At 33.0% G+C, this 12856-nt stretch overlaps 4 protein-coding genes across 4 annotated transcripts; 1 reads left to right on the top strand and 3 right to left on the bottom strand.

Annotated features, from left to right (window-relative positions):
- Positions 1–486: 486 nt before the first annotated feature.
- On the bottom strand, positions 487–2550 carry MET30 (ubiquitin-binding SDF ubiquitin ligase complex subunit MET30; the record flags this gene model as incomplete). The annotated part of the gene is made up of 1 exon (XM_003684657.1): positions 487–2550. The coding sequence occupies one exon, from the start codon at positions 2548–2550 to the stop codon at positions 487–489; it is 2064 nt and encodes a 687-aa protein (XP_003684705.1).
- A 1284-nt stretch (positions 2551–3834) lies between these two features.
- HIS1 (ATP phosphoribosyltransferase) lies at positions 3835–4734 on the bottom strand (the record flags this gene model as incomplete). The annotated part of the gene is made up of 1 exon (XM_003684656.1): positions 3835–4734. One exon carries the CDS (start codon positions 4732–4734, stop codon positions 3835–3837), a length of 900 nt encoding a protein of 299 aa, XP_003684704.1.
- A 1632-nt stretch (positions 4735–6366) lies between these two features.
- Positions 6367–9003, top strand: TPHA0C01130 (SPX and EXS domain-containing protein; the record flags this gene model as incomplete). The annotated part of the gene is made up of 1 exon (XM_003684655.1): positions 6367–9003. One exon carries the CDS (start codon positions 6367–6369, stop codon positions 9001–9003), a length of 2637 nt encoding a protein of 878 aa, XP_003684703.1.
- A 180-nt stretch (positions 9004–9183) lies between these two features.
- On the bottom strand, positions 9184–12615 carry TPHA0C01120 (uncharacterized protein; the record flags this gene model as incomplete). Its single annotated transcript, XM_003684654.1, has 1 exon — positions 9184–12615. One exon carries the CDS (start codon positions 12613–12615, stop codon positions 9184–9186), a length of 3432 nt encoding a protein of 1143 aa, XP_003684702.1.
- Positions 12616–12856: the final 241 nt, after the last annotated feature.

Raw genomic sequence — 12856 nt, 5'->3', positions numbered from 1 at the left:
GCAATACGCATCTGTAGGGGAAGGGACTGGGGTTGGTTGGTGACTGTGATGCAGTCTGTAAAAGTTTTGTGGTGTGGGTGCCAGTGTGGGTGCGAGTGTTTTGTTTATTTTTAATAATTTTTCTTGAAAAGGAGCGTGCGCGGGATAGTTCTGCGGCGAGAGAAGAGGAATGGGTAAGGGAAAGATGGGTTGTGCGATCACTTCTCCACAGACATCACACAGAAATCGGGCATACCAAGAATTTTAGGCTTTGGAATGTTTTGTTGCACGGGTGTCCTCGTTTCCGCGCCTCTCCCGCATGCAGCCAACCATCAGTTTGCTTTTTGTCACGTGAGTAGTATGGTTGTACATATGGTCAATTTATGTTAACCAGATATAAGATATGACGTTGTTTATTGTTGTTACTACGTATTTATACATCTATGCTGATTTTCTGTAGTTTTGTTTTCTGTAATTGTTGGGTTGTATTGGTGAGTCGTTCCTTTCTTAGATGTCAAAGGTACACATCTTGACGCATCCTGTCTCGTCACCACAGAAGAATTCCGAATCTCCGATGCCGACACAAGCGATTGGCGATGCTTGCGTTTTATTATCTTGCCCATTTGTTCTCGTACTGTCGTCGCCATTGTTATTGGCAACATTAGCACCAGCACCAGTGTACAGACTCATACCTTGGAATGTGTGCATGCATTTCCCTGATTGCAAGTCCCATATCTTGATCGATCCGTCGTGCGAACCACTTATGATACGGAAGTTATCAGCCGCAATATCCCAGACACCTTCAACGTGTCCAAATTGAGTTCTGATACATTTCCCTGTTTGAACATCCCATAACTTGATTGTATTGTCTAATGAACACGATAATAGATGTGTTGGATATGACAAACTGCTGTCCAAGGTAATGCTCTCATTACCTTCACGGTTCTCGTTGTTTTCGTTGTTTTCATTGTTTTCATTATTGTTTTCTTCATCAACAATTATTTTTGGATCGACTACTAAATTTTCAATATCTATAATTGTTAAAGGGATGACTTTTTGTACTTGTCCAACATGCCCTCTAAATACTTTTAAACATACATTTGTTCTAATATCCCACATTCGGATCGTAGTGTCGTCACTGCAACTAAAGAGACAAAAACTCTTAGGATGCAATTTGACAGAATTCACCCATTCTGTATGTCCACGTAATGTATAACAGGATCTAGATTCAACATGCCATACTTTAACTGTCTTGTCGGCACTGCCAGAAACAATTATTTTTTTGAATGAATCAACACTCATAACACTATCAGTGTGGCCACGGTATGTTGAAATACATTCGCCAGTTAGATAATTCCAAACTTTTATTGTTTTATCTAGCGAACCAGTGACCAGTTTCTGACCATCAAAATGCAATGTCTTAACCCCATCAAAAGAACCAACAAATCTTCTAATCAATTTACCTGTATATAAATCCCATGCTGCAACCGTTGAGTCATAAGATCCTGTAAATAATAGACGATGTGTAAATTGTAATGTTAGTACGCTATCCATATGTCCTTTGAACTCTTGTACCTTAAATTTGCCTCTTCTCCAATTTGATTCAACTTTATATCTTTCACGATAAATAACCTTCCATGGTTTTGCTATTTGGTTATTAGTTGTATGCTGTGATTCGTTTTTAGGATTCTGGGAATTTGCATTTGTGCCTTTGTATGTTGTGACTAAAACTTTATTTTCCTTTTCAGAAGAGAATCTAGCTCTCTTCATATGTAGTAATGGTAAACCCCACCCACAGTTTGGGCATTTTCTATCAATATGCTGCTCACACATGTGGTACCAAACCTTATCATCGTCAGCTAATTCATGCCAACTTTTACAGACTGCAGCAGCATTACAAAGCGATTGACAATCCAAATAATTCAAAATTTTGCATGAAATCTCTCTCGGGAGTGTAGAAATGAAATCTATTTTAATCATGCTTGAAACTTGAGACATTACATATGAAAGTTGCGGAAAACAACAGGAAGCCAATAGACCATCTAATATCAATTTTCTTGTTTTAGCATTTGAATTCGAAAAATAAGACATCATATGGTGAAGCTCTGACTGCTCATTTGTTGGTAATTTTGAAATGTTTTTATTGATCTCTGAAAATCTTTTTAAATCTTGATTATAACACATGTTCTTTGTTGTCGATAATTTATTTTCAGGATTATGTCTATAACAGAATTTAGTAAAATTATATTCTGGTAAACTTGATTGTACAATATCATTATTTTTAGTATCCTCTGTAAAATCAGTTCCATGGTAAACTTTAACTTTTTTCTTATTAGTGTTATCGTTATCTGATTGAACATCATTTTCTTCTACTATGTCAATACCTCTTTTATTATCACTATGAGATTCAAACGGTGGTATACTTGAATCTAAATTCATTATATATTTTTGTTTCTCGTTAATGTCATCTGAAGATTTAACAGCCTTTGACTTTATATTGCCCGAAGTTGGTGATTTTTTACTAATGTTCTTAACATTAACATTAGTATTCTTTTTTTGAAATTGCCACATACTGAATTTTTTTAGCAATATCTATATTATTAATATAAAACACATGAAAACACTCAGGCGCCTAATGTTCCAATAATTCTTACTAGCACCGGCAAATGATAGTCCTATATATATGTATACAGCTATGTGATATGGATCCGGTGTTGAACAGACTAATATTCTGCAATATCCTTAGCAATATAACAATATATATTAATAATGTTAAAATAATAATAAATATCAGTGATGATTAATGTACTGCTAACGTTAAAATGAGGAGATAGTATCCACGATTTTAAATTTCACAATCAAACCAAAACAGCTCACTACTTTATCAATAGATATTCTATATAAGGTACTTTCATCGAATACATAAATTGATATAAGATTATAAGATTATAAATTAAATTACATATCCCAGATTTTGAAGAACATCGTATTAATGATATATATTTTAACAAGTATACAGCGAAATAAAACGTGAGTATAAAAATCGATCATGTTCCTTGCAGAAAAAAAATTAAAAATTGAAAATACAATTGCAAGGCTGCAAAGTACACCACACACATAAGGACATCAATATCAAATCGAAAAACCATACTGTAACGCATATATATAGGTATACAGTGTTGATTAAATCATTCGAAACTTTAAAAACAGTGGCTTCATAAGTAACATTTCATTTACATATATGTATATTCTTAACAGCAATATTTATGAATATGCTAATTTGAAATTATGTATAACTTTTGCTTGTGTCAATAATCATCTGCAGATGCTTCTTACGTGATTCGTATCGTATATCTTGGAAATACATGACGGTCAGTACCAAATGAGGCTCATTTAATGTACTCAATCTTGCTAACGTTTAGAGGGAAAGTGTATCAACTTTACACTGGGTTCCTTTGAATACGTTCGGTAATTCGAATCTGTATGGTTGAGCTTTTTAGGTCAAGAAGGACACATCTAATTACTTTCATTAGAAATAAATGGCCACGAGCTCTTACAAAATACACAGTATCTTGAACTGGCAAAGGGTTGTTATCTCTAACGATGAGGATTTTGATATAATAAGGAATTTGTTATTAAAAAAGCTGTGGCTATCGTATAGTGTAGGTTCTCATGGGGACCCCGTTAGTAATAAGCTTAACTGTAATTCATTTTGCATATATTTATGATAAGTTAATACTGTAATATGAAGTCATTCCATACATAATATGAATGGGTGATATATTATGTATGGAGCTTGATAATTGTTAATTATTGATATGCATTATTACTACTTAATTTATACTAAAGTTAAAACTAGATACGACAGTTTTGGATTTCAAAGACCATAATATCAGTCGCACCGTTTGCTTTTAATTTATCTAAAATATTACCCTTAGAGTTACGTTCAATCATTACAGAGACAGAAACCCATTTGTTTTCAGCATCACTAATTTTAGATACAGTTGGAGCTTTTCTACCTGGTGTAATTTTGAAAAATTCTGGCAATTTGGATTCCAAAGCATTGTATGTACAGTAAACAAATGCTTGTGCTGCCATCACACCTTCAATTCTGGCTTTTATAGTTTGGATCAGCTCTGGGTCGCTCTTTGGTTGTTTAGATTCGATTAGACTGGCACTAGTTTCTAAAACAGTGTCGATATCAATCAAACCGGCCGCTCTCATAGTTTCACCACTTTCAACCAAATCAACAATAGCATCAGCAACGCCTAATGCACAAGAGGCTTCAACAGAACCACTGACGTATTTTACCTTTGTTGTCATCTTGTCAACAGTTGTGTTTTCTAATTTAGCAAAATAGTCTTCTGTCAATTTTGTGAAACTTGATACGATTGTCTTACCTATCAATTGTTTTGGCTCAGTAACATCACCATTAGCTGGGACTTGCACTTGTAATTTACAAGAACCAAATCGCAAGTCAATGGCAACGTTGACATCAACTTGTGATTCTCTTACTTGGTCAACACCGGTGATACCTAAATCACATTTACCTTCACCCACAAATCTTGGAATATCTGCAGCTGGCAAGAAAATCAAAGCGACAGGCAAATTAGTAGATAGTGCAATATCCAATCTTTGGGATCTATTGAATTTAATGTCTGAACCCTTTAAGATATCAACACATTTTTGATATAAACGACCTTTCTTAGGGATCGCAAATAATAATCTATCGTTCAAGTGGTTGACTAAATCCATGTTTCTGTAATACTCTCGTTACCTTGATGTGATTGTATTGGATATATATATATATAAGAACGCAATAATTATATGCTCTACTTTTGTATTAATCAATTAACATAATACAAATGCAAATTGAAAAACTTTCAATATAATAAAATGAAAAATCAAGAATGTTGAACTTATTAAAACTTGCTTTTATTTATATACAATCGGAAATTCTACTAAAACATGTCATGCTGAACTCTTTGATATGACTATTAGATATTAACAGTTAATGAAACTCGAAAATATATAATAATATACCTTGTTCAATCTAATTCAATTTAAATTACACTACTAACCCATTGTATTAGATATATATTACTCACTAGTCTCTTAACATGAAGGTGTTTGATTAAGAACGGAACTTCGTGGGTTTATGACGGAGGTCAAAAAATATATATATTATAAATGAGTATATTATAGCTTAGTAGACTCTGTCATTTTAAGTAAAACCGAACTTGTTAAAAGTTAACTCTGTTTCTCTGTTACGTAGTTGAAAGCTTGTCTGTCATATGTACGTTGTGCCCAGTCAACATACACACACACACACACACACACACACACACACACACTCACTCTCTCACTCTCGCTGTCTCTTGGAAAGCAACGTTTACCACGATCCAGTACAACATTCATTGCTTCTTGTTTATGAGAATTAGTAGCAAGCTAATACAACATTACTGCTAAGTCAGGACAAAAAACCACTCATCAGTTGACTTGAACAACGTTAACAAGAAAATATGTTGTAGCGACAAAATACCGTCGCTTTCCACGAGAACAAGGTCCTACTATTCTAATGATAAGGTCTGAGTCCCTGTGGTCACAACTAGAACCATCTCAGCATACAATAACAAGAACACTTCCTTCTCTTAACATGGTAGAAACACAGAGTTAGTTAGCTTCACAGTGTGTGGCGTGAACATCGCGAGACTTGTCGCTTACGGTAGCGAGTAGACCCAGCTGTGAACTTGTATTTTGATATAGGCGAGTAGGAGAGTAGAACATCTCTTGAAAGCTTTGTAAGAGAACAACTGGGTATCGGTTTTCCTGAAGTTTGGTTTATGGCCACTCGTCACTAACACGCAAGACCATTAGGACCTTGTGTTCTCTTTTTACAAGAATTTGGCAATTCAGCAGCTTTCGAAAACGTACCGCTTGTTGTTTGTATGGATCGTCTATGTTCGTTTCTTTTATGGTTTTTTTCAGATCTTGACATTCTCTCCATTGAGTATGCGATGATTAGTTGTTGTTAGCTAATTGTTACACAAGGTGTGATGCTATTGCTTCTATCATATCTACAATCACTATTGGTTGCAACCATTTGTTAGCTTTTTGTCGATGCTTGCTTGTTTGGCTGAATATATATGTATATCAGGTTGTCTTTATGTACTCCATCTTATTAGATGCTCTGGTAGCAAAATTCTTAAAGCTCGTTAGTTCATGGTAAGAAAAAAGAGCTTATAATTTACTTATAGATATCATATACTAGGGAACTTCGATTGTTAATCTTATTGTAAAGATTCAATCTCAAATCGAGATACTTTGAACATAAGCACTCACTTATTGTTTTACACACATACACATACACACAGTAAATGGATAACTATGAAATTTGGTAATTACCTAAATGAATCTGCTATACCTGAATGGAAAAATAAATATGTAGACTACAACAAGGGGAAATCAAAAATACATATTTATAAACATGAACTTAATAATAATAAACACTTAGTGCTGAATTCTTTCTATGACCATATTCAAAATGAAAGAGATATCGAACATAATAAATATTCCATCTTACAACGACAATTCATTACTGAATTTATAGATCATTGGATTAATTCATATGAAATCAATAAAAGTAATAATTTTTATCTTTGGCTACTTGAACAATGTCATGAAAAATATCGAGCATTATCACACCAAATGAGTTTGTATAACCAACAAGTTAAATCTGAATTGCATTTTTCAAACGATGAGACCCCTTTACTATTTGATATGAATTTTAACAATAGCAGTAACCATGATTCATTGCAACAACCAAAAATATTTAAAAACTCATACGATTCATTATGTTCTCTTTTACAGACAAAAAATGATAAATACCAAGATCATGCAAATATCGAATCACCAATTGATGGCCATTCTTCAACATATTCGCAAACAAAGTCTAAAAAGAAGACTCTCCCGGAACTTTTAAAAGCATTTTTGAAAAGAAATGACCTATATCCATCTTATCCAAGATCACTGGTCAACTATAAAAATAAACAAGAAGACAGTACAGTTAAAGTTTCAATAAAAAGGGCAAGAAGAATGTTAGATCATGTATTATTGGAATTCTATATTTATATCCAATTGGTACGAGCATTTAGAGATTTAAATGCAACCGGTTTCAGAAAAATTGTTAAGAAATTTGATAAAGTATGTAAAACAAATGAATTGCCACAGTTTCTAATAAATTCAAGGAATAAATATAGTATATTCGAACATGCTGATATGAATGTGCAGACGAACTCCTCAAATACTATAAAGGACTTTTCATTAAAGAATACTACCAGTAGTAATAACCATTCAGCTCTTTCAACAGATCCATTACTTATATGGGAACGGACAATAAACAAATGGTATCTTTCAGATCTAACTCATTCAGTAAAGGAGAAGAAAGAAAGAACAGAAAGAATCAAAAAGCTATCTTTAAAACACGCTGTAAATGAACAAACAATTCATAGAAGTAATAGAGCTATATTACAAATGTTCATAGGTGGGATGGGAATCGGTATATGTTTACCTATAATATACTATATTACAATTAGATTAATTGACTCTCCTACTAATTCATATTTATACAAATTCATATTGCCACTATGGGGTAGTTGGTTTTTGTTTTTTGTTTTGGTATTTTTCTTTCTGTTCGACTGTTACATATGGCATCGTAACGGTATAAACTATCGATTTATAATGTTCGGTGAAATACATCAACGTAATGGTACCCAATTGTTTAATAACGATTTCGCAACTTCAATGATCTCATTACACATATACTTTGCCGCATGGTTTGCTGTTCCTTGTGCAATAATTGCTACGATCAGTGTCTATTACAATGCTATTATACCATATACTTATATTATGCCAGTCTGGTCAGCTATCTTAATGATTTTGCCTTTTAACATCATACCTTACTGGGATAAGTTAGTTGAAACAAGAAAATGGTTGATAGTGGGTATTATTCGGTTGATATTTTCAGGTTTCTTTCCTGTTCAATTTGGTGATTTCTTTTTAGGTGTCTTATTTTGTTCTTTAACTTATTCTTTAGCAGAAATTGCTATCATGAGTTGTATATCCCTAAAATCGATAGACTGCCCATGCAGTACTGATGCATTAAAATATGTAATATTGTTATCATGTGCGCCTAATTTTTGGAGATTTTGTCAATGTTTAAGAAGATTAGCTGATTCCGGTAATCCTTTACCTCATTTACCAAATGCTTTTAAATACGCATTTGGCGTTGCATTTAATGCGACTTTTTGCATTTATAGAGCCTCTAACCATGATCCAACAGCAATGAAGTGGTTCATCTTTTGTGCCACAATTAACGCAATTTGTACCAGTGTTTGGGATCTAGTCATGGATTGGTCGTTATTACAGAGAAATTCAAAAAACAGATTGTTGAGAGATGATCTATATCTTGCAGGTACGAGAGACTGGAAAACTGGAACATATTCTTTAGGTGGACGGTCGGTATACTATATTTGCATGGTTATCGATGTCATAATAAGATTTCAGTGGATCGTTTTTATCGTCCCTCCAATTCCTATCCAGGACAATCCTATTACTGCATTTACAGTAGCATTTACTGAATTAGTTAGGAGGATTATTTGGATCATTTTTAGGGTAGAAAACGAGCATGTGGCAAATGTCCAATTGTTCAAGATTTCTGGAGAAACTGATCTACCATACACAATACCACTACCTGACTGGCGTCTATTGGAAGAAACAAGTGTTAATGAAGATGAAGATTCAGAAATTCAAGACTATATGGATGAAACTTCAAGTGGGCCTGCTCTAACATCTAATAATCATTTGGATGTGATAAAGCCAAGAAATCGTAGAAAATCTATTCTCGATAATATTTCAAGAAATATATCCACTGCACACACTAGTGATTTTCAAAGGCCTCGTGTCTATTCAACTATTTTAACGAGAGCAGATGATGACAGAGATGTCAACACCGATGACAGATGATCTATTAAATATTTAAGAGAGTCATTGTATGCTCAAAATAATTTTATTAAAGTTTATTTATTTAATTAAATAATTACCATTTGAATATTATTCTTTATTGCAATGCATTGAAATATTAATCTGAATACTTTCATTCTGTTTTGAAATGAAATTCACATAGATAGACATACGAGGCTTTGTTCACACAATAGAATATTGTTGAACTTTTGCATAACTTGGTGGATGTAATTTTCTATAAATAGCCTTGGAAGCCCAAACTGGAAAAACCGAAATTGATAATATTAACAATAGTTCAGCAAAAAAGTTCAACGTTTTAAAATATGACAAATCAAAATATTCGGATAAAAATGGGACAGAAATAACATATATTGATAATGTAACCAATTCAGTCACTACCATAACTTTATTCCAGGTATATATTTCTAAAGCAACCATTACTAATTCATTTAAAACCAAGGAAGTAAAACTTATTGCGACCATTTTTGTAAATAAAGACTCACTAACACCGGTGAAAAATTGGGAAAATAATTGGATTATGCATCCCTGAAAAATAGATAAAACCACCCATACAAAAAATGTTTTATGAGATAAACTTTTACCTTCAATTAAATCTTGATACAACTCAGGGTACAATTTAGTTAATGTTTCTGGAATATCTGTATCTAAAGTTAAAGAAAATACTGGTGCCATTGTATAACAAGTAGCATAACCAACCATAAGCCAACCTTGATATAACGCAATTGGTTCAAAACCAGAGCATATTGAAAAAACAACTTGACAAATCGCAATTACTAAACCTCTATGCATAATAAATTGAGATAACTTAGCCGATCTTTTATATGAGTTTCTCCCATGCCACAACAATAATTCAGTAAGATGGCAAAATTGAGTGATTGAAAAATCAGCGGCTAAAGAGGCTTGCTTACCTTCTTTACCTACGATACCAACGCCGACATCTGCAGATTGAATCATACTTACATCATTACCACCATCACCAATACAACAAACTCTCTTGCCTGTAAATTCACGAATTAATAATGCCACATCAGCTTTTTGTTGTGGACTACAACGACATGCGACAACTGTCGGTAGCTGTAATACTGCTTCTAGAAATTCTTTTTTATAATCCTTTAAATAAACAGCCAATGATTCACCGTCAATGATAAGACACGCATTCTTATTAATTTTAATAAATTCAAGATGATTTAGTGCATCGTATGTCTTGTTAACTTTAGTTATTGTATGAACATATTGTCCTCTTGATATCAATTTTGCACTGATAGACACACACTTAGCTGTCTCTACTTTATCACCTGTTAGCATCCAAATTTTAATTCCTGCATTCCTTAACAATTCAATGGAAGATTTCACATCCTTTTGCAGTATATCTTCAACACCAGTCAAACCTAAAAGCTCTACGTCATATTCTAAGAATTTTGAAATTACTTGAGATACTTTTATTTCTCTATCAGTCATTGCTACAGATGCCTCATTATATTCGGCAATGAACTGTTCATATACTTTAGTTGGTAACTTTTTCCTACCTATGACCAGAGTTCTTAATCCTTCTCTTGCCATATTATCAACTTCTTCCTCCAACCAGCTATTTTTTTGTACAATTTTTGACATAACAGTATCGGCTCCCTTCTGTAGAAACCAATATGACTTTTGTTTTTTATCAAAGACGATTATGCCCATACGTTTGCTAACGGAATTAAATGGAAATATGTGAGAAATTTCATAGACCAATTGTTCTCCTGTTTGCCTATGAAGCAATGTTATGGAATGTCTATCACGTTTAAATAAACTCAAACCAACTTCTTCCGTAAATTTGACAATAGCAATTTCATCTGGTGATGCTGCTTGATAAGTCAATTCATTATCCACAAAAGATGGTGTCACGTTATGACATAATGCTAAAGTAATCAATAAATCACAAACATTAGTTGCTGCATCTTTTCTAGCAGCTGATAAATTATTAGTATTGGTATTGAAGTAATTGTCTACATAACCAGATACAATATCCATTGATTCCATAGAATAAGACAGCGATCCTAAATGTATTTTTCTTAACTGCATGTCATTTTGAGTTAAAGTACCTGTCTTGTCTGACAATAAATATTCGATACGACCTAAATCCTCGGGTATAGTACTTGTTCTAACGATTGTTTCTGGGATCATTTGATCGTGTTCTATTTGATATGCGTATACTGATTTAGCCAAATCTAAGTTGACTCTTAACGATACTGGTATGATTGTGGAAAATAGAATTAAGTATCTTAATATATCAATATACCAATCCTTATTATCCTTTCCAGCAAATACCACTAGTATCACCGATAATGCAAAAACTGAAATACATAATAATTTGGAAATGGAATTTATTTCTATTTCTAATAAACCAGTTTTAACAGATTTTGAAGTGGTGTTCATAGACTGTCTTGTATGTTTACCGGTGTATATTACACAAGCAATACATGATCCATTTGAAGCAACAACAGTGTTTGCCCATAATGTATTGTCGATAGATAACGCTACTGATGTTCCATCTTCAGAAGAAATCTTACCCAAAAATGAATGAATAGATTTTTCTGGCGGTGTAGCCGATAATGTCAGCTTTGTAAATAATTCTTCTTCAGTCATAGTTTGACTAATTTGTGGGGCAATTCGAAGTTTCCAATCTGTTTCACCATCAAGTTGGTCTGTTTTGATAAATTCTTCACCAGAATTATCACTAGTTTGAAGTAAAATTGCATCTGCAGGAACACGCTCACCTTTGTTTAGTTTTATCAAATCACCCACTTTTAAATCCTTACTTTGGATCATGTCTTTACTCTGTAAAATTTCATATAGTTCACCATTAGATTCTCTATCACGTCTTCTTCTTTGTATATCGTCAATCGCTTCTTTCAGCATTGTAACTGTCAACACGAATGCTAATGGGACAATATATGATGATAAGTACCCTATTCTCAAAGCAGGAACAGCTTGTGATAATGCAACGACTAAAAAGTATAAGTTATAAAAAAATTTGAATTGTTCGTATAATAGAATCGGAACAAAAGTGATTGGGTTATATTTAGCGTTTGATATCTCATTAGATGGATATACATTTTTCAAAGATTGTGTTTGATCTGGTTTAATTATTCTTTCCACATTGTCTTTATTTATTTTTATTCGGTTTGATTTATTTTGCATTTCAGATGTTACTTCATTCATTGATTTTCTTAACAATGAACTAATTCGTTCAAACATCGATTTGGATTTTGGAATAATATTGCTCCAAGTCTCCTCTGTCCTAGTAGAAAATTCAGAATAGTTCCTTTCCATGAGTAATGGCTCAGATTTGGAGCTATTCTTACCCAATCTTCCAAATTTACTTACATCTTCAACTGATTTTAATTCAAAATTCTCTCTCTCATTATTGATAGAATTAGTGGCAGTTTGGCCATAACTTGTGTTCCTATTTTCTGACGAAATTTGTAGATTATCTAAAACTTGATCTAAGGAATCATCCAAGTTTAAATCAAATGAATCAGCGCTACTGTTTCTACCTAAATTATATCGTATAGATTTATTCTTATTTGGGCCAGCGGGAATTGTAAAGGACATCACTGACAATCTATATTAGGTACCTAATATTTTTTTTATTAAGCCTCTCAAATAAATGCTATAATATGGTTCTTCTGTTTCTCTATTTATTTTTCCTTTTCCTGTTGAAATCTGATTAAGAATCATTCATTATTCATGATACAGTTTATGGTCTTTCTATATCTAAAATGGATAGATTTATATTTTACGGTTAAACTTATTACCTTAAAAGTAAAATGCGATCGTGCAATATGATATACAT

The sequence above is a fragment of the Tetrapisispora phaffii genome, chromosome 3 (genome assembly GCF_000236905.1).
Source record: "Tetrapisispora phaffii CBS 4417 chromosome 3, complete genome".
Taxonomy (NCBI): domain Eukaryota; kingdom Fungi; phylum Ascomycota; class Saccharomycetes; order Saccharomycetales; family Saccharomycetaceae; genus Tetrapisispora; species Tetrapisispora phaffii.
The sequence above is the reverse complement of the archived record's forward strand: the minus strand, read 5'-3'. Positions and strand labels throughout refer to the sequence as shown.